This window comes from Pseudopipra pipra, chromosome 5, assembly GCF_036250125.1.
Source record: "Pseudopipra pipra isolate bDixPip1 chromosome 5, bDixPip1.hap1, whole genome shotgun sequence".
NCBI classification, from domain to species: Eukaryota; Metazoa; Chordata; class Aves; order Passeriformes; family Pipridae; genus Pseudopipra; species Pseudopipra pipra.
In genome coordinates this window covers 4,119,289-4,147,250 of record NC_087553.1, presented here as the reverse complement: position 1 = coordinate 4,147,250, position 27,962 = coordinate 4,119,289, and the positions used below count along the sequence as shown (strand labels likewise).

General features: G+C 38.7%; 1 protein-coding gene across 6 annotated transcripts; it reads right to left on the bottom strand.

Moving 5' to 3' along the window:
- On the bottom strand, nt 1-27,417 carry BMAL2 (basic helix-loop-helix ARNT like 2). 6 transcript variants are annotated; one of them, XM_064654188.1, is made up of 18 exons: nt 26,993-27,167; nt 19,428-19,575; nt 18,139-18,174; nt 16,032-16,070; nt 14,291-14,377; nt 13,360-13,517; nt 12,140-12,219; nt 11,709-11,801; nt 10,607-10,724; nt 9,754-9,897; nt 7,938-8,178; nt 6,895-7,001; nt 6,611-6,761; nt 5,429-5,484; nt 4,651-4,759; nt 3,891-3,978; nt 2,670-2,778; nt 1-2,455 (listed from the first exon to the last, which is right to left on the bottom strand). In XM_064654188.1, the coding sequence occupies exons 1-18, from the start codon at nt 27,051-27,053 to the stop codon at nt 2,319-2,321; spliced, it is 1,962 nt and encodes a 653-aa protein (XP_064510258.1). In that variant the 5' UTR covers nt 27,054-27,167; the 3' UTR covers nt 1-2,318. The 6 variants fall into 6 exon arrangements, with proteins under 6 accessions (XP_064510258.1, XP_064510260.1, XP_064510259.1 ...); XM_064654190.1 differs by lacking the exon at nt 26,993-27,167 and adding an exon at nt 20,955-20,972; XM_064654189.1 differs by lacking the exon at nt 14,291-14,377.
- Nucleotides 27,418-27,962: the final 545 nt, after the last annotated feature.

Here is a 27,962-nt window from a genome sequence, read left to right as displayed (position 1 = left end):
TGCATCAAAATAACATTTATTGACCTGATTTAACCACATCCTCTGATTACCTGCACCAAAGAACACACACACTGTCCATGTCTTACCAGAATTGTGTTATTATACAGAAATAAGCACAAATTATCTCAGCTGTATTCAAAAATATCTATTCAGTTCACTAAAACTATTTACAAAGTGATACCTTTTCTTGTAAAGATTTCTGTAAGCCAGAAAAATTCACAAATAGTAAAGGGAGAATCTAAGAAATTAATCAAGAGCCACAATATTGATCATTGACTGCAAAAGAAAGTTACAGTTTTTTTATTTTTTTAGAGAAAGCCAGGAATCCCAAAAAAATGGTTTGACTAAAGACACTTATATAAATCTTGTGAAAGAACTAATATGCTTCTTCAGTAACAACAGCTGCCCCATTTTCAAACTAATCTAGTTGAAAAAAAACTAATTTAAAGTCTGTATAATTTTAAGTTATTTATATAGTCACTTATCTATTAACTACTGTATTTCTTGCTTTATTTAGAATTTATTTCTAGTGTAGAAAAAAGAAAATGCATTTTACAATGGCAAAACCTGTAATTCTCAAATTTCCTTTATGCAAATAGATTTCTATCAGTTCTTAGAAAGTACCTGTTTATTTTTCTCACTTTGCCCAAAATTCATTTTGTGTGAAAAAACAGAAAAGTTCATTTGAATAACGCCAGAGAACTGATCATTTTGGCCCCAGGTCTGTGGGGGGAAAAAAAGAAAAAAAAAAAGAGGACGAAAGCAGGAATATAGACTAAAAAAAAAAAAAAAAAGAAAGAAAAATCAACCCGACAAATCTGGACATCACCAAAAAAATTCCTCGTGTGCCAAAAAAGTCATATCTATAAGATATAAAGCTCCTCTGTTAAGCACCAGGGAGCAAGTTCAAGTGGTGGTTACCAGCAGGACAAGGGGGACATCTAGTGTTTACCACATCCATGTGCTCCCACATTCTAGCCTTCCCAAAAATCCCTGGAACAGACTGCCCTGGGGTGTTAAATGCCATAGAGCTCGTGGTAGTACCTGTGCTTAAATGTCTCTATGAAAAGATGCACATCTCAAATATCTCCAAATGCTTTCCTTTCATTACCTGAATTAAAACAAAAACAACCGAGAAAATGGGAAAAAACTATGCAAAAATTTGTCTAACCCAGAGATAAAAGGATCCACCTTATATATTAATGCTATACTGTTCTAATAAAAGCTATAAAGTGCTATGTTCTTGAGTCATTTGCTGTAACTGGGATCTAATCCTTGCAAAAGCTGCCCCCCAAAGGACCATCCTGCATAGCATTTACTTACAGACAGGGCCATATTACAGAGAGGTTTGAAAAAGTCACAGACTCAAGCAATAGAAAGTTCTCCTTCTCTCCAAAAACATAGAGACTATAAAAAAGGCTTTAGAATTTAACATTTTTTCACTAACAGACAGTGCAAGTCTCACGCTGGAACCAAGACAGTCTGTTCAGACTTTTCTAGTTAGAAAATAACCTGGGAGAAGAGCAGAGTGCTTTATTACAGTTATGGCACTGTTTGTCTCGGGTTCTCTGCACTAATAATGCATTAAAAATAATACAAAATAGTAATTAAAAAGTTTGGTGTTCTTTTCTCATACCCTTGTCATGTTGGTTACTGGGAAAATGACTGTTTTTCTCAAACCATTCTCTTCTGTTTGTTCTGGGGATCCAATCCCAACCTTTGTTCCCAGATCTGCATTCTTTATTTTCACTTTTGACTGCAAAAATTGCACTGCTGAGAAGGGCAAGGAATCACGAACTGCATCATTTGAGAATCACAACACCTTCTTTTACAACTCTAGTGTGTGCAAATCATCATTTCCATGAAATTTAATAGTTACAAATATCCTCAAACCATACAAGTACAGTAGGTTCTACAGAAGGTAACATGGATAACCAATATTCTACTGCTTGAAACAAAACCAATAAATAAAAGTTTAAGTATTAAAACTAAGAAATAAGTATTCCTGTACATTGTACAGTACCTTTTGGTTAAAGCTTCTTAGCAAAAATATACTAATGTGTTCTAAGCATTCCAGTTACAGATGGTTCAATATTAAAATTCCAAGGTTTCCTCATCATGAAAAAAAAATATTGCATTTTTCCAGAGGTGCAGCAGAAGTTGTGTTTCTCTGAACAGGGCTTCAGTCTTTAAAAATATATATAGACAGTAAGTTTGAATCCAACTGAGACATTAAAAAAACTATAATACAGTACTGAGGATGTGTGGTTGTTGTGCATTATGGGTTTTACATTCCTTCTTATCCCAAAAAAGCAACACTAGAGAGCCCATTGGATGTCACTGAGGTCAGCTGGGTCCCCAAGGCCTCCATCAGCCTCCAGGTAATTCATGAGAGCTGTCATGGCAGTATCATCATTTTCACATATTGCATCAAAGTCCAGCTGGGAATTACCACCTGGAAAAGCGATTAAAACATCAGCATAAGCAGGAAGAAGCACGAAGAACTTTCAAAACGTAACTGTTTTTAAACAGCACCTAAATTGGCCCCCTTTTAGTCTAAAACCAATTAACCCTTTTCCTAACGTTGGTGGCTTTGAGTTTTTGTACAAACTTAATAAGGAGGAAGAAAAAAAACCTCCCAAAATATCCCCAAGAGAAATCAATCTTACTGAGTAGAGGCTCATTGTTGGGAAATGGAATAGCACCCCGGGTTTGTTCGGAATTCTCCAGAACTTCTGTTTCTGAAGGACATAACTGGATCAACTCTTTATTTGGCACCTGAAAGAACAGAAGGAATGAAAAGGACAGAATTAAACCCTAAATTTAGTCACAATTATTACATTACAGGAACATTATAAATTGCTGTCAGATTGCAAAGAATTAAATAGAGAAAGTGAAAAACAGGCATCAACAGGCAGATCTTCTGCATTTAAAAATAATTTCCATGCCCACAATAAATTACAAATTCCCAGTGGCAGGTTTGTCAACGTCAAAATGTTTCAGCTAAAAGATTAAAAAAACCCCAACTCATACCTACCATGTTCTATGTGCATTACACTATACTAATCATAGCAATAACTGAGATGAAAATCATCCTAGTCCAAATCAATCAGAAAAAAATAATATTTTTTACTTTTCCCCCATTTTTTTAATGTAACACACACATGAGATTTAGCAGAACAGTTTCTTGGATTGCCTGATTTCCACTAGGGAATTAATAAAATTGAAATGCTTTCCAAAAGTATTCTGGGAACATTGGGATACCAAAGCACAGAATAAAGAAAATCCTTCAATGAATACAGTGAAATTATCCTTATGACAAGATGCTGCATGATTTAGAGTTCAGTACATGTAAATCAACTAATATTTGGCAGAGAAATCTGTGGTAACACAGGGGAAACTGATCATAAGAAAAGGGAAGAAGCCAAAACAACCCCTAGTCCAGAGTAGTGTTGTTAGGAAATGAAAATTGCAATGGGATGATAAATTGTCTTTAAATGGAAAGAAATTTACCTTCAAAAAGTGCTGATGGAGAGGTAAATGTTTATTCACACAGTGCACATAATACAATAGAAAATATAGTTAGGTTAAAAAATATGTTAATTATTCCATAGCTATGGTTAATAAGTACAATAAAGTTATTAGTGTGTGTAGCACCACAAAATTAGCAAAACAGCATGTCCTAACAATTTTTATACTATTAGAACACCTTCAAAGTCACAATTTTAAACATTTCAAAACAGCACAGATTTTTTTAAAGGGTCTTCAAGAACATAAAGATTAAAAATACAAGTGAGAGAAAATCAGAGCTGATCTTCAGGTTGTCAGACTGAAGAGGTGACTGATATTAACCCTGTAATTTTAGATTTTTACAGCAGTTCCATACTCACGTCGCTGCAGTTCACAGGTAAAGCTGGAGAAGGGGACTTTCTCAGGAGATGTGATGGACTTAACTCCCCTGATGGTGAAGAATGCAACCTAAAATTGCATATATTTAGTTGATTTACCAGGTCCCATTAATCAAACACTTAATAACAGCCCTTGTGTTGCAGAAGCCAGCAGAGCTCCCCAGTGATGAAGCTCTGGTCAGGTAAATTGAGAGAGCAAGGTCTTAAATTCTAACTAACGCTCAGATAACTGATGAGATGATATTACCATCACCCTGAATTTGACCTTAACAAGAGTGGTTGGACCTTCTGATGAAGCCTTAACTCCTGGAAGAGTTGGAACTGGAAACAGGTTTACATTCCGGGACAACACAGGCTATGGAAGTGTTTCAAGGAAAGTTTTCCTACCAGAAAAACATAAACACTACTCTCAGACAACTCATTTCCCATTCCCAAGTGGTTTATCTACCCAATTCAACACTATGTGAAGCAGCTGCACCACAGTAACACTTTAGAAGTCACAGTTAAATAATCCTTTCCTCAAAGAAAATGGCATGGCCAGAACAAAACTGTTTATCCACACCAGGGATGTGTTCTGCCATTACTACATTAGATTAGAACTGGTATCTCACAATGCCACTGCTCAGCCTCAAAATATTTGATACACTTAAAAAAATGAAACCTGAGTAACCCCCACATATCATACGAAACCTCTTTCCCACCTTTGTTTAAAAGCCCAATGATGATGCTGAGCATTTATTACCTTTGCAACTCTAATATTTCATTTGCAATTTCGGTTCCTATACTTCCAGCACCAAGGACTGTTCCAGAGGACATTCCAGGTACACTTACTAAAGACTGTTTTACAGCATCTAGAGATAAAAAAAACCCCAAAGCTTTAAATCTGTAGCAGTTTAATTGTACAGCAAGAATTCATTTTAAAGCAGTTTTTGTTCTGTATCTCTTATTTTCAGAAATTAAATTCTTGAAAACACTGATTCATGGGGGAGGGTGTTGTGAGCCTCCTTTGCAATATAAAGCCAAGTGAATAATGTATTTGTGAAAACTGTTGCTCTCCAGTCGTGAAATTAGCTTTAACTACTGCCACCTCCAGTCTCTCTCACGGACAATGCAAAGCATATGAGGGAGAAAAATCCTTTGATTTGTCACAAAAAAATATTAACTAAATGTATCTATGAGTACTGCTCTGTATTCAACAGGTAAACTCAGAGCACAACTGCATTTCTTCAGAAAAGTGGATAAAATATGAATAAATTCTGTGCCAGAAGCATAATATCCTACCAAACGAAATCCTTGCTACAACAGAGGCTGCTAGAAATCAAAAATATGCTTCTGTTTATAGTTCTGTGAATGATATGAATTAGGATGCTAGTAGCTAGAAACTGTCACCAGAATTAGCTTTAAAAAAAATTAATCCTTCCTTGCACACAATCTACAGTAAAAAAAATTCCTGGAGGGCGTAAATCTGAAATGACTGATCAGGAAAAGCACGTCTGATAACTGTAAGAAGCAACACTTGCCTTCTGCAGGCTGGGAACTGTAGAGAACCTCTTCTTCAGCTGACTCTTTATGACCTCTGAGATTTACATACATTAAAAAAACAAACACACACACACACAAAAACAAACCACAAAAAAATCAGCTAATTTTTCAAGGGCAAAATCCAGCATATTTACATTTGATTTCAAAAATACTTCACACAGAATAAAAACTGACATACTCAAAGTAGAAAAAATGAGAAATTCCTTACACGTTTCAATGTTCAATCCTTTGCACTGTTTCTGGGTGAAATATTAATTCCCACTTATTCTCCAAATAAAAAAGAAAGCCAAGATGGTTGTCTGTGTTCCATGGCAAGAGAACAAGACTGTGAATTTAATTCTCTGAGGGAGAGCAGGTAACCAGGAACAAGTGCTACAAGGACAGGTCAGTGGCTGCCTCCCTTCCCTCCTCCAGACAGATTTCCAAGGGCAGGCAAAAGTGTCCCTTGGCTGCTGCCCAGCACTGATTGTCTTAACTGCTCTTCTCTGTCTTCTTGAGGAAAAAGGACGTGGGCAAAATAGGTGGGTGATGTTGACTTAAGGCATGAACCAGATACAGAACAAGGAAAAGGCCCCCTTGGCAACTTAGATTTTAATGGAATTAAAATCCTCTCTGTCCCCCGGTATCACTGGAACAATCCAAATTATTGCTCCATTGCAAGGAGAATGAAAAAGAAGAATTAAAAGTAAAAAAGAAGAATTGAACACATTTACTGTCCCACAGGCTGTCAATTTGGAGAGTATCTATCAATTATTCTTCTCCACCTTCTGACACCTGGTAAGTGGAGGAGCCCTTAAAATTGGGTCAACTGACATATGAAGTCTTGTAAAGCCAAGGAGGAAAAGCAGAATTAACTCGACATGTCCATTTACTCATATCTCCTTTTCTTAAAAGATCCTTCCTTTCCTCCTCTAAGAAGAAATTCTTTCACCTCATTTTTCCCTACCAGGAAACAGCACAGTTTTCAAAGTCAAATCCATGACTCAGGGCTGAAATAAAAATAGCTGGTAAAGGCCAAAAAATGTTTGTCCAGGTTACTCAGCCCCTTTTTGTGTTGATATTTTCCAGCCTTGTTCTGCTTCTTAAACAGGCTGCTTTCTGCTAATGCTAATTGTAATTAAGACAAAAAAACAACATGGAGATTGATAGGAATTACTTACAATACCACAGTGTTGTTTGACACAATGTACTCCAGTTCTTTGGTCCATGGATTCATGAAACTAAACCACTGACTCTTTAAAGTAACAAAAGTCCCATCTTTTGCTCTAAATTTGTAGGAATTTGTAAAGACTTTTTCTTTATTCTGCAGCACTAGATAAGAAAGGAAAGTTATAGTCACCATATTTATATTTAGGAAGGTAAAGTTAAAAAGCAAACCACTAGGAGGGAGGCTCAGGACTTGGTGAACTTCCATAATTAGTGTTTCAATGATATTATTTTGTACCTTCTTTATGTTTTTCAGCTAGATGGTTGTGATCATCCTGGTGGCAGTACTCGTAACAAGAAGTTCCTAGAAGCTCTTGGGGCAGGTAACCTAAAATTGCTGTTGCACTGTGAGAAACAAAAACATGAACTCCAGAGGATTCAAACAATTGCAAAACTGTTATTTTCAGGATCAGGTAAAGCAGAAAATTAATATTTAAAGAAACAGTATTTGAGAAAAGGAATAAAGCATTAGTACAGCTCTGAAAGAACAATTCACTGCAAATTATCCATTTGCAATAAATGGTAATTGAAAGACAAAAAACCCCAGTGTTTAAACAAACAAACTACATGTTCACACAAAATACTTATGGTGATTAGGTCATAATTAGCCAGTCAGAGAACTGATCACACAAAAGGAGTCATTAAAACGCTCAGTAATTGAATTTTGCTCTGCCACTCCAAGGAACAGGGTTACACTGACACTTTCAGGTGAAAGAACAGATGAGTGAAAGCAACACAATCTCCAGTGGCAATAATGAAATTCAAAATGCAAAGTCTATACAACAAATAAAATATACTCAGTCTATACAATAAATAAAAGTCTGGTTCAGAAAGTTCAAAAAAGAGGAACTTCTTAGCTTTCATTTCTAATGAAATAATTTGGTACCTCACTCAGACATATTTGTCCCAAACAGTAGGATTTTAAGAATAACTTTTGGTTAAATGTCTACTACTTTAATCATATGCAGAGCTATGAAGCTCTAACTTGAGATTTTTCTTTATGAATAAATAAGTACATGAGTGCATTTTATAACACATTTCTACAGAACAATACACTTCTATACACTAAGTTTTATGTTTGGGAAAAAAAAACAAGAGCCCAAGTACTCATAGATTCAGACTGAAATATTTCCTGTATACAGCAGGAAAAATTCTGAAAATTTTTCAAGAATTCTAATTAGAATTAGAAATTCTGTCCTGCTCAAGAAATTACAGTTCTGACAGAAAATTTAATTAGTGGTGTCAATGGCATTTTCTCTCCACAAAGAACAAAACACTCACCGCTGATCTACATAAACAAACTTCCCATCCATGGCAAACCGTGTAACAAATTCTGTTGCTTTGACTTTTATCTCTCCACTCTTTTGGGGAACAATATAAGGGTGTAACCTCCCAATTGCAACAAGGCAGTTAAAGTTACTACTGTCCTTTTCTGCATCATTTTCCTCTTCTACTCCCACCTCATTAGGAGGCCAGTTCTTCAAGTACCCAGTACAGTGAATGGTGCAGTATTTCCTGTGATCTGATAAAAAGAAATGAATTAAGAAGCAGTTATTGTTCAAAAAGAAAACCAAACTACTTTTTTCACTCTATTGGCCATGAGACCAGCAACTACATTTTATTTTTACCTAAAAGGCTATAGATAATTTTACAGAGCAATTTTAAATTGATTTTGTACTACTTAATTTTGACTTACGTGGAGAGAGTGCTTCTAACCCTATGTAAGATTTAGGAAGATAAGTTATAGGTGTTGGCAGTTCAAACATAGCGTCACAATAAAAAAAAGCAAACCAACAGCTCACTTTGTCTTTATATGGTTTCATATGGATTACAAATTAAAATTCACTGGAAAGGCCCTCTGCAGCTTCCAAATCAATTTATTCTTTGTGAACACAATGATTTTAACATATACTTACTGCAACTGCTAAAAGAATCAATTGTGAACAACCCAAAACAATCCAGGTTATTCTCTGTTTATCTGAGGCTTCTGAATTCCACAATTTTCTCAGAATACAAATATTTTACATGTCTTAAATTACAGCACATTTGTCACCTACATAACATGTAAACACCCTCATATGCATCGAGGCATAGAGATGATTTTACAGGAACTGTCTTCCCCAAAAAAATGCCAAAGCATTCCTGATATCTTTATGCTTTCCATAGGTTTGATTTCCTCTCAACTAGAAAAAAAACACTTATCAACTCCATAAAATGAGAAACTTAGTTATCCCACTGTGACTTTGTCCCAGTTTCCCAGGTGCCTTCCCAACAAACATTTATCCAAGTCATATTCTTATCTCACTGAGTTATTTGACACATCAAGGCATACCAAATTCTATTTTACTTACAATTACGGGCCTGTTAAATTTTACAGTTGTGTGGTGTATCTCAACAGTAAGAGGTTACTTTGAAAAAGAGAAGTTGGAGGGGTTTTTTTCAGGATCAAACAATTTCAGCACATCTTTGCAAAAATCAAGACTAAGGTATTAAACAAAAGCTGGAAATAACATTTTAAAATTGAAATTCTCACTGCAAATTTGACAAGAGTAGATTACTGTAGAGGCATACCAAAATATGAACTAAATTACAATTCTTGGAAAAATGAATGGAATTACACTGATAAAATAACAATGAAAAGGGGAAAAAAAGGAAAACTCATACTTTCAAATACACACAACACAAAAAGTAAATCAGAAAAAAAGTTGGTTTACTTGCTTTTTTTTTCCTTCAAAATAGTAGAGTTTGCAGGCCTTATTCACTCAGTTGTCTTCAAGACAAAGTTATTTAGTTTCATTCTTCTGATCTGCTCCAGTTCTTTCAAATATTTCCCTGAGACTTCTAAAATTTGACCACCATAGACCACATGCTCCTAAACAGCCACTGTAACTCCCTCCCTCCCTCTTTTCCAGGAGGGAACAGGGAGGAGAAAGGGTACAATTAGACTGGTTTTCCAATTTACACTTCTCTACAGCTACTTTGTGAGATCAGCGAGAACTACAAGGGTCACAGAAGTGGCTGGGAATTTAAACTTGGAATTTAAATATACCAAATTTCAAGACAAAAAGCCCCCCTTTGATCTACACTGGTTGAATACCTTTCTTCTTTGGGTTGGGCAAACACTCCTTCTCTTCCTTCACTGTGGTCCTACTACACTTTATCCGACAGAAGAAGGAACGGCGAGCCCCAGAATTCAGCCGAGCCGGTCCAGCTTGGAAATCTGTGTGGACTTGCAAGCCAGCTTACAAAAATTCAGTAAAGCAGTTAAAAAAGCCCAAAATCAGACAGTAACACTTCAGAAAACATGTAGCTTCTAGTATTACATTCTCCTAAATAAATCTTGGCCTTACAATGAAATAAGTCTAAGCTTAAATAATAAATAAAACACGGCTGTCCCACAGATTCCAGAATTAAAAATGAGCTACCAAACTATTTTTTAAACCCCTCCTGGCATTTTGAGTGGTATTTTAATAAACTTTCAACTTGTTTTTGGCACAAAGATGCTTGTAAAAGCCAGCTATAAAATAGCCCTGAGATGCACAGTACATAAGGCTCTCCATATTAGAAGTAACTGTAAGCAGAGGAAGGTTTGGTTACATTAGGATTGACACTTAGCATTTTCAGAGAAGACAGGGATTCTTGATATTGGAGTATTTTATCCCATCAAGTCTTTTGTATTGACAAGACCTAGCAAATACAAGAAAAAAAAGTAGTGTTCCTGGTAGGAAAAAGGTCAGACCACAGTTTGGTAAATGCTCAACAGTGCAAATCTCAGTCATTCTTATGATCTAAAATCAATTCTTTTCTGGGCTAACTTTTAACTGCAAAGGCATTCTGAGCAGCAGATACACATTCAAATGGGTCACAAGGACACCCAAGCACATAAAAATACATTAATCTATCCTGGATAATAACTAGATTTACTGACATCTCTTTAAAAATAAACTTACTTTTGCCATCCACGAGCTTCTCCCGAGGGGAGACATCCGAGGAAGAAAGTTGCTCCTTGACTTTTGCAACATCTTTTGGATGCAAATAATCGAACAGGCTTTGTCCAATTAAACTGGCCTGTTTTAAAAACAAAACAAAACCCCGAAGAGATGAGAACCACACCAGTTTGGGCCTCCACACGTGTTACTTTATCTCAGAAAAATAAGTGTCAGTGTAGAAGTTTAAAATAAAAATGAAATCTGCTTTATGCTTGTTCCCCTAAGATGATTCATTTCACTTCAATTGAAAAGGATAGTTTTGCTTTTTTTCTTTAAAAAAAAAAAAAAAGATAAAAATAAATGTATGGAACAGAGTTCAGATTGGTGATCCTTACATTAGTGAAGAAAATCCTTCCATTTATGAAGAAAATCCTCACATTTCTGAAGAAAATGAAGGCAGCACAAATGGGTTTAAAGTTATACAAGCAGCCAGATGGCAGCACTGACTGTTTTAGCCTCTGTTTGTGAAACAGAAGTCACAGATTCATGAACAAATTATCATGCCTTGATTACTTGTGGTAATTGCCCATGATGTTAAAGGTCAACTAATCAAGGGTATTTTGTATTTTTCCTATTTCCCTTATTCCACAGGCTGAGTCCCATTCAGGTTGTTCTTGTGGATAATGTGTTATGCAGTGCATCCAAGCATAAAGGCATCACCAAGGAAAGCTTTAATTAACCTCCACTGCTGAACTACCAATTTTCCTTGGCCTAAAAAAAAAACTCTGAAAATCACTTCACTATGTAAAAGAAAATCTCTTGCACACAGAAATTAGGACATCTTCCAATTATCCTCTCAGAGTAGCAGTTTTCTTCAGGATGAGCTGAAATCTGGGGCTGTTACTCAGGTCAGGAACACTTAGTGTACCTGCAAATATTTTATTACAGGATATTCAGCCTTACTCTGAAGAAGCTTTAAAGAAATTCCAAGAAAAGATATACCAGGTCTGGTTTAAACCAAAGAAAGTCCAATAAATGGTATAAATAATAAAAATGTACAAGTTTTCAAATTTCTCAGAAAATGCAAGGTAAAAGCAAAGCAAGAAGGTCAACAATAACCAACCTGATCATAATTCAGTATTTTGCAAACTGATTCAGAGACAAACAGGATTTTTCCTCTGTTGCATCCAACCACAAACAGGAATCCATCTGCAGCCTGGAAATATAAAAATACTGTCTTTAAAAACATGCCATTAAAACATTACTACAAGAAAGCACACTTCTAAACCTGATTTTTAAAGTTAAATACAAGAAGGATGGAGAGGGATTATTTGCAAGGGACAGGACAAGGGGGAATGGCTCCAAACTGACAGGCAGTAGGTTTAAATTGGATATGGGGAAGAAATTATTCCCTGTGAGGGTGGGGAGGCCCTGGAACAGGTTGCCCAGAGAAGCCCAGCTTCACTTGGGAGTCATTTACAGATCTGGGCAAAGTTTGTTACAAAATTCAAGTTAATAAGGACATCATTCAACTGAGAGTTTCCTTCCACTTACCCTCAGGATTAACTGTCTGAGTTCATCATCCTTTAAAAATGAAGGTTTATATCTGACTTCTGAATAGGAGCTGCTGGAACCTGGAAAACGGATTAATCCCAGACATAATGTCAGATGTTACATTTTAAATTTACTTTTAAAGGAGTTATACTTATTATATATTTTGTATTTTTTTCTCTGTGACCAGAACAGCTGAATAAAAAAAATAATTAAAAGTTCTAGGAATTCTAAAAATTAAAAAAAATCTCAAACGTACAAGTACATAACCATTTTTTATTGCCAAAAATCAAAAAAACACACTATTGTAGTTAAACTGAATGTCTCACTAAATGTAGTGAGACTGACTCACTGCATGTGCTGTTCTAGTACCCATGGCAAGCACCCTAAAATAAAGAATTTTTATCCATGACAGGCATTTCTATAACTTTTTCTGGATATTTTTTGAGGTAAATAGCAGTTGAATTTTCCAGCAAGTGTCATCATTCACTATAATTCCACAGAGCATCTTGTGTTTCTTAAAGCATTTGTTTTGAGGATATATATAACTGTGCTGGGTGAAGCCCAGTTTTCACATCCTATTGTTAAAACATAAATGTTCGAGCTGAAGATTTCTTGTAGATGATTGTTTAAATTGCAAGTCCCCAAAATCTTGTGTTCTGCTGACAGACTATGCAATATGCAACTTGCATTTGGATATAATTTTTTTAGGGGAGGAAAAAAAATATGAATTCCAAACCCCAGCAATAGCAAAAGGAGAGGAAAGAATATTTCCTGGGTTGATCCTGACACTAAACATTCCCTGAGATCCATGATTATTTTAACTTTGCCAGCTGACTGAGGCTACCAGGAGTTTATAACTCTTTTTCTTGGTACTCTTTAACATGTAATTTTTAAGACTTTAATGTTATCAAAGTCATCAACCATTTTGTTCAAGTATGTTTTGTCTTGCAACTTTCCTTTTGACTCCTGGACTTTTAAAAAAGAATCAAGGAATGACTTGGCTGCAAGATAGAAAATATCAAATACTGAAGGGTGGCTTTTTTTCTGCTATACTAAGCAAAAAGAAGACATTAAGTTCTGAAAGATACAGATGGAGATTTAAATGAGGAACAGACCCAGAACTAAATACAGTAAGGAAATGTAAAATGAGTTATCCTTGATTTATTTGAGATCAAAGTTTAACTACTGTTAGAACAAGGATTAAGTTTCCTAAAACCCACCTTTTAAAGACTTTAAGTGCTGCACAGCCATCCTTAACACTGTGAGCTTGTCCAGCTTTCTGGCCATGGGGTTGCACTGAGGGATCATAGCAGACAATTCCTCTATCAAATTATTCATTTTATCTCTCCTTCGTTTCTCTGTTTGACTGTGAGCCTCTCTAAGAAGAAAAAATATTTTAAAAAAGAGATGTAAACATATTGATGGAGAGGCATGAACATAATGCTCACAGGCCATTATGGTCGGCAATATGTCAAATTTATTATTTAAATCAGTTAACTTTTATACAGTTTAGTTTGTTTGGGGCACATGCTTACAACAAGGTGACTGGATAGCTCAGTCTGTGCACACATCTCATGTCTCCAGTTCATTGGACCTGATGTTCTGTCCACGCGATCTGAAATCATCCTTGGCATAGAAACCTCTTTCTAATTAATCTGCTTTTAGGGTTTTACTAAATTTGCAGGTGTTTCATTATCTTCAGTTTCTCAAGGTTTTCTTTCTATAAACATATTATGTTCTCAAACCTCATAATTAGACACACAGCTAACAAGTATGAACATCACATATTTTCACACAGTCTATAAGTATAAACAATACACACTTGTCACTTCCATGGCAAGCAAGGCCTACAGAGTGCAGGAAAAATTGTTCACAGAAATCTCTCTGTTCCGGCGACAAGAACACATGACTTTTTTTTCCCCATAACATTCACCAGTTCAATTTTGGCATGGAACACACCCCACAAGTGCTACTGCACTGAAACAATTTTCATACACTTGGACAACTGAATGGGATTCACTTGAACAAAAGAAATGGTCACAATAATGATGGGAAAAACTGAGGAGGAAAAACATTATCAAGGAAGAATTTGATTATATGTGACCATGAAGACTTATAAAAGTTAAATTATTCTTGTGACCTTTGGCTTACCTGGAGACCCTACTGTACAGAGGAAAACTCTGGATGTCCTTAGGAATTCCTGGGAGACATTTCTGCTTCCTGGCCTTATCTCTGTAACTGTGTAATGGGATGGGGTGTAGGATGGGGTGTTCATTCTGCTCTCTTCCTTTTCAAAAAGAATGTCCCAGCACAGGCTAAAGCCTCTCTGAAATCTGTTTTATTCAACTCTCAACACCTAGAGATGAGCAGTGTCTTCCTGGTAACTCATTCCCTTAAAAACCCCTCAGATTGAAGGCAAACACAAGCATTTATTCCCAGCACAGCAACAAACAATACTGTTCCTTGGGATTTTAAGGGATGTAGTGGGAACTGAAAGAAAAAGCTATGCCTTGTGTCATTTACCAGAATAACTCAGAAAACTTTCCCTTTCCTGGTAAGGTGAGAAAGAACAAAGTGCAGTTTTAAAGACCTCGTTGTCTGTTATTTTATTACTTCGCCAAAAAATAAATGTCTCCACCACACAACTGATTCTGGGTCATTCTCCCAAGAAATCAGTTTTTCTCCCTCTAAAGCCTTTTCTAAAAAAATTTAATTGTAGGAGTTATGCTCAGCTATAGAGGTTCATCTAACTTTTTCCTTATTGTAGGAACAATCAAGTACTATCTTGTGTCTCCTCCTTGAACTGTGAACCTCAGGAAGATGGATACAGCCATTTCCAGGAAAGGGAACAACCTTTCCCATCTCCAAGGGTCAATAAGAAGTTATAAAAAAATTAAGGTGGGTGCAGAAATTCAGGTGATGACTGGATGACTTAAAAAGCCTTCTGTTACATTCCCAGTTACAAATGGGAATGAAGAAAAGCTGCAGGAAAAAAACACTGGAAAAACACAACTGGGAAGAAAAGCTCCAGGGAGTCTTCTATTTTTTTTCTTCCAACTACTGAACCAAAACTCAAGGAAAAAAAATGAACCATACAACACAAAAGTTATTAAATATAACCTTTTATAGCAATCTGAGATACTCTCTGAAGAAAAATGAATTTTGAAGTTAAACAAAACTGTAAATATATCTTGGAACATTTTAGTTTCATTGATTTTGTTTAGATTACAGGGACACTTCACAATTATTAGTCAGCACAGTATATAAATAATACTTCTGACAGCATGCTGAGTGGATTATGGATTTCTGGTTTGACATCTCTGCTCACATGAAAAATGCAAAACACTTATTTTTAAATCAATTTTATAGAACAGCTCTAGTGTTACAAAGTGGCCTGTCTACAGTTGAAAATATTTGGCTGAATTGTTGATGCATCTTACAAGTGAATTTCAACTGATCTGAATTCAAAGTTCAGTGGAAAACCTTGAATAATTCCCTATACAAAAACTTGTTCCAGGATGAGAATTCTCTGTTGTGCTTTAGCTGAATCCATTTCTATGTGGGATAAATTTTAAATATCTGCAGGTGAGGACAAATAAAAAAAAAACAATTCTCAAATTCACCCAAATGAAGCATCAGCTCCTCCCTTTATATATGACTTGAATGTTCTGCATTTAATTTTCACCTTGAAAATTTCATTCTCCTGTTTTTGCTAAACCTTCTGAGATATTCTGCAGCAACTTTTATTAAAATTAGTAGAAAATTCCTATACAATTAGCAGGGAAAGGGAAAAGTATATGGTTAAATATTTGAGAGTTTTCACAAACTCATATTTCACTACTGTGAATGCCATGACTTACTAGCAAAACATATTTCTATTGTAAATCAGTACCTGAAATCTTTCACTTTAACATGTTCTTCGTCTTCACTCCTAGACAAAAATAAGATATAGTTTTATATTGCATATTTAATACCAGGGACTTCTTTCCTCCCACAAATTTCAGAAGATATAAAATGCTACAAATTTACTATGGCTCTGGCAAAAGCAAACCCACAAAAATTCCTAAAACCAAAACTCGTGTAGCAAGTGGTGCATAACAGAAAGAGACCAAATACAACTTCCAATATTCACAGTTGTTTGACCATATTATGGGGATATTTCATAATTATGGAGTTATTTGTAACCTGAAGAAAACAACATTATTGGAACATTCAAATAACTTCAGTCTAAGCTTGATTTTACTTTTTTTATTTAAAATTTTACAAGAGAGATCATCTATTCACATTTTGATTTCTCATATCTTGTCAGATGATGAAATAAGCAATCCTTGCCTAGACTGGCCCTAAATTATAGTTTAAAAAGTAAAAATTAAATGTTTTCCTATACCCTACAGCAATGACTGGAAAGTCTATGTGATAAAATTGTAAAGGACACACAGTCATAGTGTCTGTAACATAATAAATATGATAAATGCAAACACAGGAGTAGGTTGGACTTAGGTTGCAAGGCCCTGGGACTTTTCTTCATTGTAACTGTTCAGATTTACATAAGTTAGCAATAACTATTATTTTTTTCTAAAAAAACCACATCCTGGGATCATCAAACACCATAAGTAGATGGTCCAAGAGGTGATTATCCTGCTGTGCTCAGCACTGGTGTGGCTTCCCCTGGAATACTGTGTGCACTTGTGGACCCCAAAATATAAGGAGGTGTTTGGTGAAGTTGTGAAGGTCCCCGAAACAACATCTCATCCTTGGCCATATTGATCACCATAACTGGTCTACTCTGGCCTCAAATCGGGAGGCCTGGAGACACCCCATCTATAACGCAGCTGTCTCCTTTGAGAACACATGCAGGATCACCCTCGAGGAAAAAAGGCAACGCAGAAAGAACCGTGTATTGCAGAATACACCATCTAAGGAGTGTTTCTGCTGTGCCTTTTGCAATCGGATATGTCTGTCACGTATTGGCCTCATAAGCCACCAGCGCGCCTGTAGCAAATGTGGATAGAGCCTTCCCAAATCTTCGTTCGCGAAGCCCAGCCATGATGAAGGTCCCTGAATCCATCCAAAAGTGTGGCCGAGGACTCCTGGTTGGTCTAGTTTGGAGAAAAGGAGGCCGAGGGGTGACCTCCTTCCTGAGAAGGGGAAGTGCAGATGGAGGTGCCGAGCTCTTCTCCCTGGTATCCAGGGATAGGCATGTAGGAATGGTTCAAAGCTGTGCCAGGGGACTTTCGACTGAACATTACTGAGCTTTTTTTTCCCAAGAGAGTGGTGAAACACTGGAATGGCTTCCAGAGAGGTGGTGGATGCCTGGAGCCTGGCAGTGTTTAAGAGGAGTTTGGGCAATGCCCTTAACAACACGATTTAACCCTTGGTCAGCCCTGAAGTGCTCAGGCTGATTGCTGTAGGTGCCTTCCAACTGAAATAGTCTTATTCCATAAAAAAAAGCCACTGCATGGCTATTGTAAACAAATGTATTTTTCAAGGAAGGTATCCAAATGCAGAAAAAGAAACTGCAACAAAGTAACCATGTCATTAACCATCCCATAACACAGATACACAAAGGGTTTTACTAATGCTGCACAGCCAGTCTGAACTCTGGTTTGCCACCTCATTATTTTAACATAGTTCTATTTCAAAAAGCATTTGAAAATGTTAAAACAAACATAAATGTTTACATGCACCAGCCCTGTAAGGATATAGGACCTTTCCTTCACTTCCCCAGTCTTCTTATTTAAGAGGTACTTTTCATCTGTTCTGATTCTTAACTTCCATCCTAACAAGTCTGGTGAAGTTGGAAGCAGGGAGAAATGTCTTGGAAAGAAGTACCAGGAACCCTTAACACTGGATGGACCTCCCCCTCCTGTTCATCGTCCTGTGCTGTACAAAGCCCTGCCCTTGGATGAAGCATTCCTTAAGGAAACACATAGCTTATCAAGGGAAGTGTGACATGTCCATAAGCACTCAAAAGAGACAGATTCATTCATAAAAAGTACCTTTTCTGAGGATCACCATCAACTTCAGCTGTATCCCTGCAGAAACAGGATATAAAGTAAGCAAAATATAGTTGGGAGCACAACAGGATGACTTGAGAGACCCAAGGAAGAAAAGTCACAGAACAATTTTAGTGGAAACCCCACTTGATTCCTTTCAGCAAGAACATCAGTTCTTAGGACCTAATTAGTACTTCTTATAAACCAATACTTTTTTGATTAGTTTTTTGACTTGGACCGTGATTTATTTCAATCAGAGAGATCCAAACTTCAGGGAAACTCTACTGATGAACCAACACTTCAACTGAATGGGTAAAAATCCACAAGTGCTACTGAAAAAGAATGGAGAGTTTCTGTTTTTTCCCCCAGAAACTAATTACTGCTGGAGTTTTCAGTGATCCACAAGACACATTTGAATCTCCAAGTTGAAAATTACATCAACACCCACAGTATGGGTACATTCTGTAGGTCAATGGAATATACATGGAAGAAGCAGGTATTAAAGAGAATTGCTTTAATAATCACAAATACATGTAAACTTCCTACCCCCACCTTTTTAAAGATGGGTTTTGCACACTAGTTTGGAGATATTTGTAATGCATTAAATCTAGCTTGTGCCCCTCGCTTCTGCCTGATTAATACCGCTTTGAACAGATCACTTTTTTGGTGAATTTGGCAGCTACAAACCAGGAGAAAACAAGTATGAACCACTTAAAAAGCCTGAGCACAACTATGGGACAGTCCCCATTTTTAGGTCACAGGTCTGTCCCCACATTTAAGGCAGTGGCTGCTTTGGTCACTGAAGCAGCAGTTCCAGATCAAAGAGTTTAATTAACAATCTGGTTTCATGCTTGAAGGTAATATTCCAGATGAACTTGGGAGATTTCAAGCAATTTAATAACTTGTGTTTACCAGCACACAAAGCAGAGGGAGAAAAAGAGAGAAAAGACAAAAAAAAAGGTAGGATTGAAATTGCAGCATTAAAGACATTATCCAGACACTTCAGGCCAGAATACGGCATTACAGGATACTGGTTTTAATAACTGGGGGCTGCCAAAGAATGCATCTGGAAGAAAATGTAAAAATTGAAGTTGGGACACAGAGACACACACTTTTTTTCCTCTCAGGTGTAAACAAATCTTACACCATAAAAGTGACCTTCTAGGTTTTCATTTGCTGCTGGAACATGACTCTGGAGAGTTAAAGGAATATAGGCTAATACTCAAACAACAGCTTGCCTGGTCTTCCACTAATCCTCTCTCTGTCAAGTCAGACGACACAAAGTTACTCACTGGTTATCGGAATCACTCCCTTTGCGCTTCCTGGGAATCTCAGGCACAGGAGCATTGAAAGGAGTGGTGGTGGCAGGCTTGGTTATGGGATTCATGAGGCTGGAGACTCCAGAGGCAACACATGGGCTCCCATCTACTGGGAAATTATCTGTGAACGGGAATAAAAGCTCAGTGTTCAGGAGGAGTTGCATCAGCATGGATCCATTCGGATTCCCAGTTGGGACAAGAAGTGGTCTCTGTATGTGGCTTCCAGGTCTCTGACACAGAAAACAAAGGTTGCACTGCTCCAACCTAAGTACAGCAAAGAGGGAATTGTTTTCCCACAGTGCTGTAATGATCTCCTCTACTCCATCAACATAAAACATATATATAAAATATATATACTTCCCTCCTTAAATCCCTCAGCACCTCAGACATCCTGCTGAATCACAGCTGTGGCATGAGTTCACATATCCAAACACTGTGGTTCAAACTAAATTAAAGTTAAAAAATATATAGGGAGCTATGTTTCTTAGAACAAGCTGCATAGAAAAAAAATAAATCCCAGTTTGCTACATTCCTGGTATAAAAATCCACAATTACACAGGATATTTGTCATGTAAGATGGAAGGGTCTTGAAGTAGGAACTCCTTTAGGCTTCGCATGCTCAGAACAGATGAGAGACACAGAGAAGCCATTTAAGGAAGGGAGCATCTCCTACTTCTACAAGGGGGCAAAAGCCAAGGTGAGTACTTTTAAAATCCAACAGGAAGAAAAAAAATGGATGTTTTCGTCCTCCTTTTTTTTGGCATCTGTGCTGTCTGTAAAAGGTAAAAATGTGCAAGAAGAATGATACGAAGCACACTTTTTTTCCTCTCAGGTGTAAACAAATCTTGCATCATAAAAGTGACCTTCTAGGTTTTCATTTGCTGCTGGAATATGACTCTGGAGAGTTAAAGGAATATAGGCTAATACTCAAACAACAGCTTGCCTGGTCTTCCACTAATCCTCTCTCTGTCAAGTCAGACGACACAAAGTCAGCCCCTGTTTTATTTTAGAAAGCTCTTTAACTCATTAAGTCACACAGGAAGTCTCAAAAAAAAAGAGGTGGAAACTCAAAGAATCAAGAAATACCTGACAAATAAGTAACAGCCTTTCTGCAACAGCAAGAAAACTTAGTTACTTCAGACACACATTATATTCAATTTAAGGATGCTCAAAAGATTAAAAGAAATGTCATGATAAAAAAGATATTAAGAGAAATGACATGATAAAAAGATATTAAAAAATGACATGCTAAATACTACAAGGGCACAAATGGTAGACATTTGAAATACTTTTATGATTAATCTCCTCTTCCTAATAGTCTCTCATTTTATATTTCTGTTATTAACACAATTACAGAACAAAAATTGTCAATGATTCCAAAGGAACTGTTTACTTAAGAGGAGTAGTTTTAACTCACTGAGGTCACAGCATCCTATAATTATTAGATTAAGCTCCTAAAGTATAATCCTACATGATGAATATTCATAAAAGAGTACTTACTGACTAGAGACCTACATGATTCCAAGACAGGAATGCCTCCAGCACAAGAGATCCTTTCGTCCTGGAACAAAGCAGGACAGCACAGACCCACTGACCTAAATACTGCTGTGCACACAGATGGCCAGCCTTTGTGAGCCGCTTCCTTTTAAAGGAGCAAAATCCAGTGCCTCTTCCACAGTTTTCCAAACTTATCCATCACACTATCAGAATTACTGTTATTCTTTATATATATATTTTAAGATTTTAAAAAAACAAAACAAAGGAAACACTTAAAAAATAAACAATGCAAAAAAAAAAAAAAAAAACAAATAAAGAAATCAACTTAAAGTTTCAGAACTACCAAGCACAATAGAAAAGTGGCTCTGTGGAATTTAATACCTACCACTCACTGAGCAAGAAGTGGGTAGAAACAGCTCCTAAGGCCAGGTCAGCTCTGAGAAGTCACTAAAGGTGATTTAAAATAATCTCTGAGGGCTCTCTAATAATTATCATTACACCAGGTAATTCCAAGGTGCTCCTTCTCTCTCGCTGGAGAGGGTCAACCCCGTGGAGTGTGGAATGAAAGATTTCTTCTCCAGCTCTCTCACTCTGGGAGATGGATTATTTCCCTGTAAAATCATTTTTAACTACTAGAAACAGTTTAATTCAACCAGAGATGATGTGTTTTACCACCTCAAGGGCTATAACTTACACTAGCCTGGTCTGCAAGCCCAATAAAACTCCAGCATGGAAAAATGACACTTTTATTACTGTTCATTCCATTGTTAATGCCCCTGGCACACTGTCAACTGAAATTTAATGGTAAATGAATAGTTCCTCAAAGACAAGTCCATTATGATCTATGTTTGGCTCTCGGCATTAAGCATACCTACATTAAAAGCTTATCTATATTAAAAATCAAAAATCTTTTAAAAGCATGTTGAACACATCAGGACGGATGAAAATAATACAGGAAACCCCCCACTGGAATCATTCTCTCTGTGAAAAAGCAAAGACCATCCAAGAAGTACAAACACACCATGTGGAAAAATAGCTCATTCCCAGTAAGTGTATCAGAAAAAAAACCTATTATTTTAACACTAATTGTAGTATATTTTAACACTAATGTTAGTATATTTTGTAATCAGGCAAAGAAAGCATTTAAGGAATGATTATGAATATGCACAGTTCTCATCATCTCAAAATACAAGACCCCACTCTCTTGTGTTTTTCTACAAGGAAAAGAAATAATAATTCCAGTCCCCAGGGGGTTGGCAAAGAAGTGAACAACTGCAAATGAGCTGCATGGAACTGCTGTTTGGGGTGGGATATAGACACACAAAATCAACATATTCCTGTGTTCAGCAAAGCCTCTGTGTCAATCCCATGCAATGCTTTAAAGAAACAAGGCTTGGGAGACTCCACATTTTTCCAACAACATTTTCCAATCACATGCCACATTCCTGAGCTGTTTGCTCCACCAACAGTTTGCAGGTTTTCAGTTCCTAAGCAAACACAACCTATTAGAAAAAGCTTATGACCCAACTCCACCAGCCATAAAAAGGGAGATTCATCTGAGCAAACAACTATGTCCACATCCAAAGTGGCCACTCCAACCCCTCTTGAAGGGAAGACATCCCCAGGGTGATTCATCCCTACCCAAAATAGATTCCTCCAGTTGGCTACATGGAATCCAACAGTTCTAGGGTGATTCATCTCCATCTAAAATAGATTCCTACAGTTGGTTCCATGAGATGCAGCCCAAGAGTATCCACCTTTTACACAAGAACCAAAGCAACTGGCTCAGACTTGGATAGCCACACTTGGACATCAAAAAGGAGTGAGATGAATCCTATCCAAGGTGGCTACAGAACTATCATGCAATTCTGCAGCATCTATTGGTATCATATGCAACAAAGCCCAAGACAGTCTTTCAAAATTAATGCCTTAATTAATGCACTATCACCTCATGACTCGCTCACCCCCCTGTGCAAGGTCACCTTTTCCTCTTCATAGGTTTCCTAAATTATTGCTTTAGTACCAAAACATTATTTTGACTTTTTAGAATTATCAGAAAACACATAAAAGGATACAAGCCATGTATGTATTAATAAATTGATATAAAAGTTGTCAGTCAACCCTCACTGAGCCAGTTTAAAAAACAGCATCCAAATCCAGCTAGTGGGCTTGAAATAAAATGTCCATGAATAAGTACAGTTATAAAACTTATGGTGACACCCTTTACAGTCTGAGGATAAATGAGACTTGGAGAAAAGTGGTTAATAATGTGGTAACACTGGCACAACCTTTCGAAGAATAAGGAATTTTTAATCCAGCTTTCTATTTTGAAACACTTTCTGGCAGAAGGAAAGGAGGAGAAAGAAGCTGCTTTGAGTTGAATTTCTAAGATCACAGATGCCACAAACTATTAAAATGTGGATTTTCCAAAGATATGTTCCTGGCACACACAAAAACCTTGAGCTGGAAATTTCAGCTGTGACAAGTTTAAAGAACTCGAAATTCTGTTGGAGTGGCTGTGAAGTGGCACAGGAGGGTTCTGCAGCGTAAGTAGATAAGTTATTAAAATTGAAATGTGCTCACAGGAGCTCCTGGGCTGCATCTGCAGTGGGAAATCAGTGGCAGAACAGCAGCAGGTCAGGGGGAAGCAGCTGGTGCAGAAGCCCCTGTTTCTAATTTGAAAGCAGTTCAGGGAGCTTACACTAAATCACATTTACTCTGGTTCACTGGGCCAAAAAATCCTCATAGTGCATGTGTGTTAAAGCTGCCTGAGAACCCCCTGGTTCAGTCCCTGGGGGATGTGTGGGGTGGGACTGGAGCAGCACTGACCTTGCTGCAAGAAAAGTCTACTTTAGTTTTTCCTGAAAGGAGTCCAGTTCAGTAACACCAAAACTTCCCTGCAAACCAAACCAGGGAGCAGCAATTTATTGAGTTCTGTCATAATGAACATCCTTTTTTTTTTTTTTTTTTTTAAGATATAAGATGGAGGGATGGAGCAGCTCTGCTGTGAGGAAAGGCTGAGAGAGTTGGGATTGTCCAGCCTGGAGAAGAGAAGGCTTTGGGGTGACCTAAATGTGGCCTTCCAGGACATGAAGGGAGTCCTACAGGAAAGATGGAGAAAGACTATTTCCAAGGGCCTGGAGTGACAGGACAAGGGGGAATGGCTTCAAACTGACAGAGAGTAGGTTTAGATTGGATATTGGGAAGAAATTCTTCCCTGGGAGGGTGGGGTGGCCCTGGCACAGGTTGCCCAGAGAAGCTGTGGCTGCCCCATCCCTGGAAGTGTCCAAGGCCAGGTTGGATGGGGCTCTGAGCAACCTGGGCTAGTGGAAGGTGTCTCTGCCCATGGAAGGGGGGTTGGAACAGGATGATTTTTAAGGTCCCTTCCAACCCAAAGCATTCTGTGATTCCTTGTCTCTGATGACCTGAGCAATTCCAGATATATCCATCTACACTTGGAGCACACAGAGAGGACAGCTATTGAGTTAAATAACTGTGTCATGGAAATTGCCTTATTTTACCATGGAGTTATTTTTCTAAAATTATTTCAGTGAATTCTTACTGCAGATTTTTATTAGAGAGTGACAGATCTATACTTATAGCCTCCATACATACAGTGCTGCAGGAGGAAGAAAGTTGCAGATGCTGTGATGTCCCTTTACAGCTCCTGCAGATCTGAACTGCAGTAGAAAACAAAGAACCATATTTTCTAAACAGGGTTGAGAATTGTATTAAGTATTATTTTTAATTAATTTATTCTAGACCTTTAAAATAGATCATGAAAAGCATCTTCAGACTGGTTACAGCAAGATCATTGCCCACAATATCTCTCATGAAAAGCTGGGCCAACAATTTTCACTGGAGTTCCGAAAACAGTAGAAATGTACAGTCTAAAGCAGCTTATTCTTCCCCAAATTTTGTAATGCAGGAGCAAGAGACAGAGAATTCAGAGTCTTCTGAACAACACTATGGAGAGAATAAACTCTTCTATGTTAAATTAAAAAATGTTGAATTTGTTTTTAATATCAGCAAATGAAAGGAAAAGTTATAATATGCTGAATTAGAGGCATTTAAATCAAACAATAACAGAGGCGACTGATTGCTCTCTGCTTCTATTTTTACTTATTTTCACCACTCAGAAGAGAATCAGTCAACAGTAACAGCTGACCCATTAAATAACACATTTACTTAACAGATTTCAAATACCAAATATTTGGCCAAACCTATTAGTGTATTAAAAACTATAATAAGACAGTAACCAGCTAATGAAGGCCCTGCAAGGGTACCCTGCTTTCCCAGGCACTTTCAGGTTCACACCAGGTAAAACGCACGGAGAGAAATCAGGAGCCTCATGCATCGTAGCTCATTAGTGAATAGAAAACAAACCACAAGTCCTCTCCAATCACACACTCCTAAAGGAATGGTGAGTAGCTGTTTCCTTGCGAGTTTTGGAATCATCTAATTGTCAAATGTCCAGTTTAGAGTTTGTTTTTCACAATGTACAAATGTACCAACGGCAACGTGTACACTCAAGTGAAAAAAAAAATCTATTAAGCAGTCAACCTTAGTGTGGACCTAATTCCACAAACAATTAAGATAAAAGTATCTTAAAAGCAAACAAACACAAAACTTTTTTCTTCAAAATCCAGTAAAAGAACAGGTATAAACATGGGTAACTACAGAAAGCAAGGAGGGGGGTTATTTCACAATAAAACATTGATTTCCCAAATCCAGCTGTAAATGGAAACATCCACGCACTTGGGGTTTTCTTTATTTTATGTATTTCCTTTCCTTACAGCATGTGCATGATATAAACAACAAATCCTCGTTTAAGCAGTTCAACAGACTGCAAAAATACTAAGGAAAACACCTCACTCTGTTTTCAAACACTACATTATTTGCCACAAAATTTTACCCAAATATTTAGACAACCAAGCAGCAGAGACAGAAACTTGTCAACTTATTTGAGACAACCAGGGCCCCCATATACATTAAAACACCCATAACCCAGTAGGTTTATGAAACACTACTACTAAGCCTAGAAGAGCTGGTGCTAACTAAACAGAACTGCAGTGCTGGCTTAAGAGGGAGCGGCTCACTCCTGTTTCTCCAAACCCCGTTCGAAACACTCCTTTCTCCTCGCAGAAGGGAAGCACCGAACTCGTTTCCAGGCAGGAGGAGCAGCTGCTGGTTCTGCTTTACAACCAGCCTGGTTTTTCTAGTACCAGAAACTTATGATTAAAAACAAGGAAAGAACATCAAACCCTGGTCACACACACACACAGAAGCCAGAATCACTATACCTAAAATACTAAATTATGTTTACCTACCAAAAAAAAAAAAATCATACTAGAGTATTAGGTATGCAAGGGTAAGTGTATTACCAAAAATTATGAACTACATAGTAAGTTAAAAACAAACCAAAGAGATTTTTAGTGCACGTCACGTCCGTATGATGGCAATAAACAGCACTGAGTGACCATCACACAGGCGGGTGCCAGAGGATGGTGCCAGGCTCTTTTCAGCGACAGGACGAGGAGCAATGGCCACAAACTAAAACACAAGAAGTTCCACCTCAGCATGAGGAAGAACTTCTTTACACTAAAGGTGTCAGAGCACTGGAAGAGCTGCCCACGGAGGTCGTGGAGTCTCCCTCTCTGGAGACATTCCAAGCCCACCTGGACGCGTCCCTGTGTCACCTGCCCCAGGTGACCCTGCCCTGGTGGACTGGATGGTCTCCAGAGGTCCCTTCCAACCCTACTCCCGGAATTCCGTGGTTTCCCCGTGAGCGCCCCGGGTACATCTACCTGGGAAGGAACTTGGGCGGGAGAGCAGCGCCCGGCGAGAATTAAAACACAAAACCCCACCAGCGCCGGAGCGGCGCCGGGCACAGGGCGGGAACCCCAGAGTGCCCCTCACCGGCCTCACAACAACACCCGCCCGCGCCACATCACCGAGGGGGACGGACAGACAGACACACCCGACACACGGCACCCACGGCCGCCCCCGCCGTCCGCCCCTCAGGCGGACCCCGCTCCCACCTTCCGCCGCCCGCCGCTCCTCCTCGGCGCCTTCGGCGCTCCCCGCTCCTGCCTCGGCCATGGCGGGCGGCCCCGTGCCTCGCTCCACAGCGCCCCCGGCACCGGCGGCATGCAGGGGGGTGAGCTGAGGTGAGCCGAGGAGGAGCCGCCGGCCCTGGGGAGGGATCAGGGGCCGCCCCGCCAGGCTCCCTCCGGCGCCGCCTCAGCGCCCCCGCCCCGACATCTTCCCCGCCCCGGACCCGCGCACCGCCTCTCGCGAGAGCTGGGGCCGGGCTGTGTGAGGGGACGGCGAGGGGGAAGAGGAGCCCTTGTGGAACCACGGAGCTAGTTGGGGTGGGAAGGAGTTCCAGGATAATCGAGCCCGAGCTGTGACCGAGCACCACTTTGTCAACTAGAACACAGAGCGCCATAGTCTTTCCTTAAACACCTCCTGGCACAGTGACTCTCCACCGCCTCCCTGGGCAGCTCGTTCGGATGTCTCAGCACGCTTTCTGGGAAGAAATTCTTCCTGATGTCCGACCTAAACGTGCTCTGGTGGAGCTTGAGACTGTGTCCTCTCATCCTGCCACTTGTTCCCTGGGAGCAGGTCCTTGACCTGGCTGCAGCCTGCTCTCAGGGAGTTGTAGAGAACAAAAAGGTCCCCCCTGAGCCTCCTTTTCTCCAGGTTGAGCCCCCCCCAGCTCCCTCAGCTGGTCCTCATCACAGCTGTGCTCCAGACCCTTCCCCAGCTCCATTGCCCTTCTTTGGACACACTCCAGCACCTCAGTGTCCTTGTAGTGAGGGGCCCAGAACCGGACACAGGATTTGAGGTGTGGCCTCACCAGTGCCCAGCACAGGGAGGCAATCCCTGCCCTGGTCCTGCTGCCACACTATTGCTGATCCAAGCCAGGTGCCATTGGCCTCTTGCCCCCCTGGGCACACCTGGGCTCATGTCCAGCTGCTGTCACCAGCACTCCAGGGCCTTTCCCAC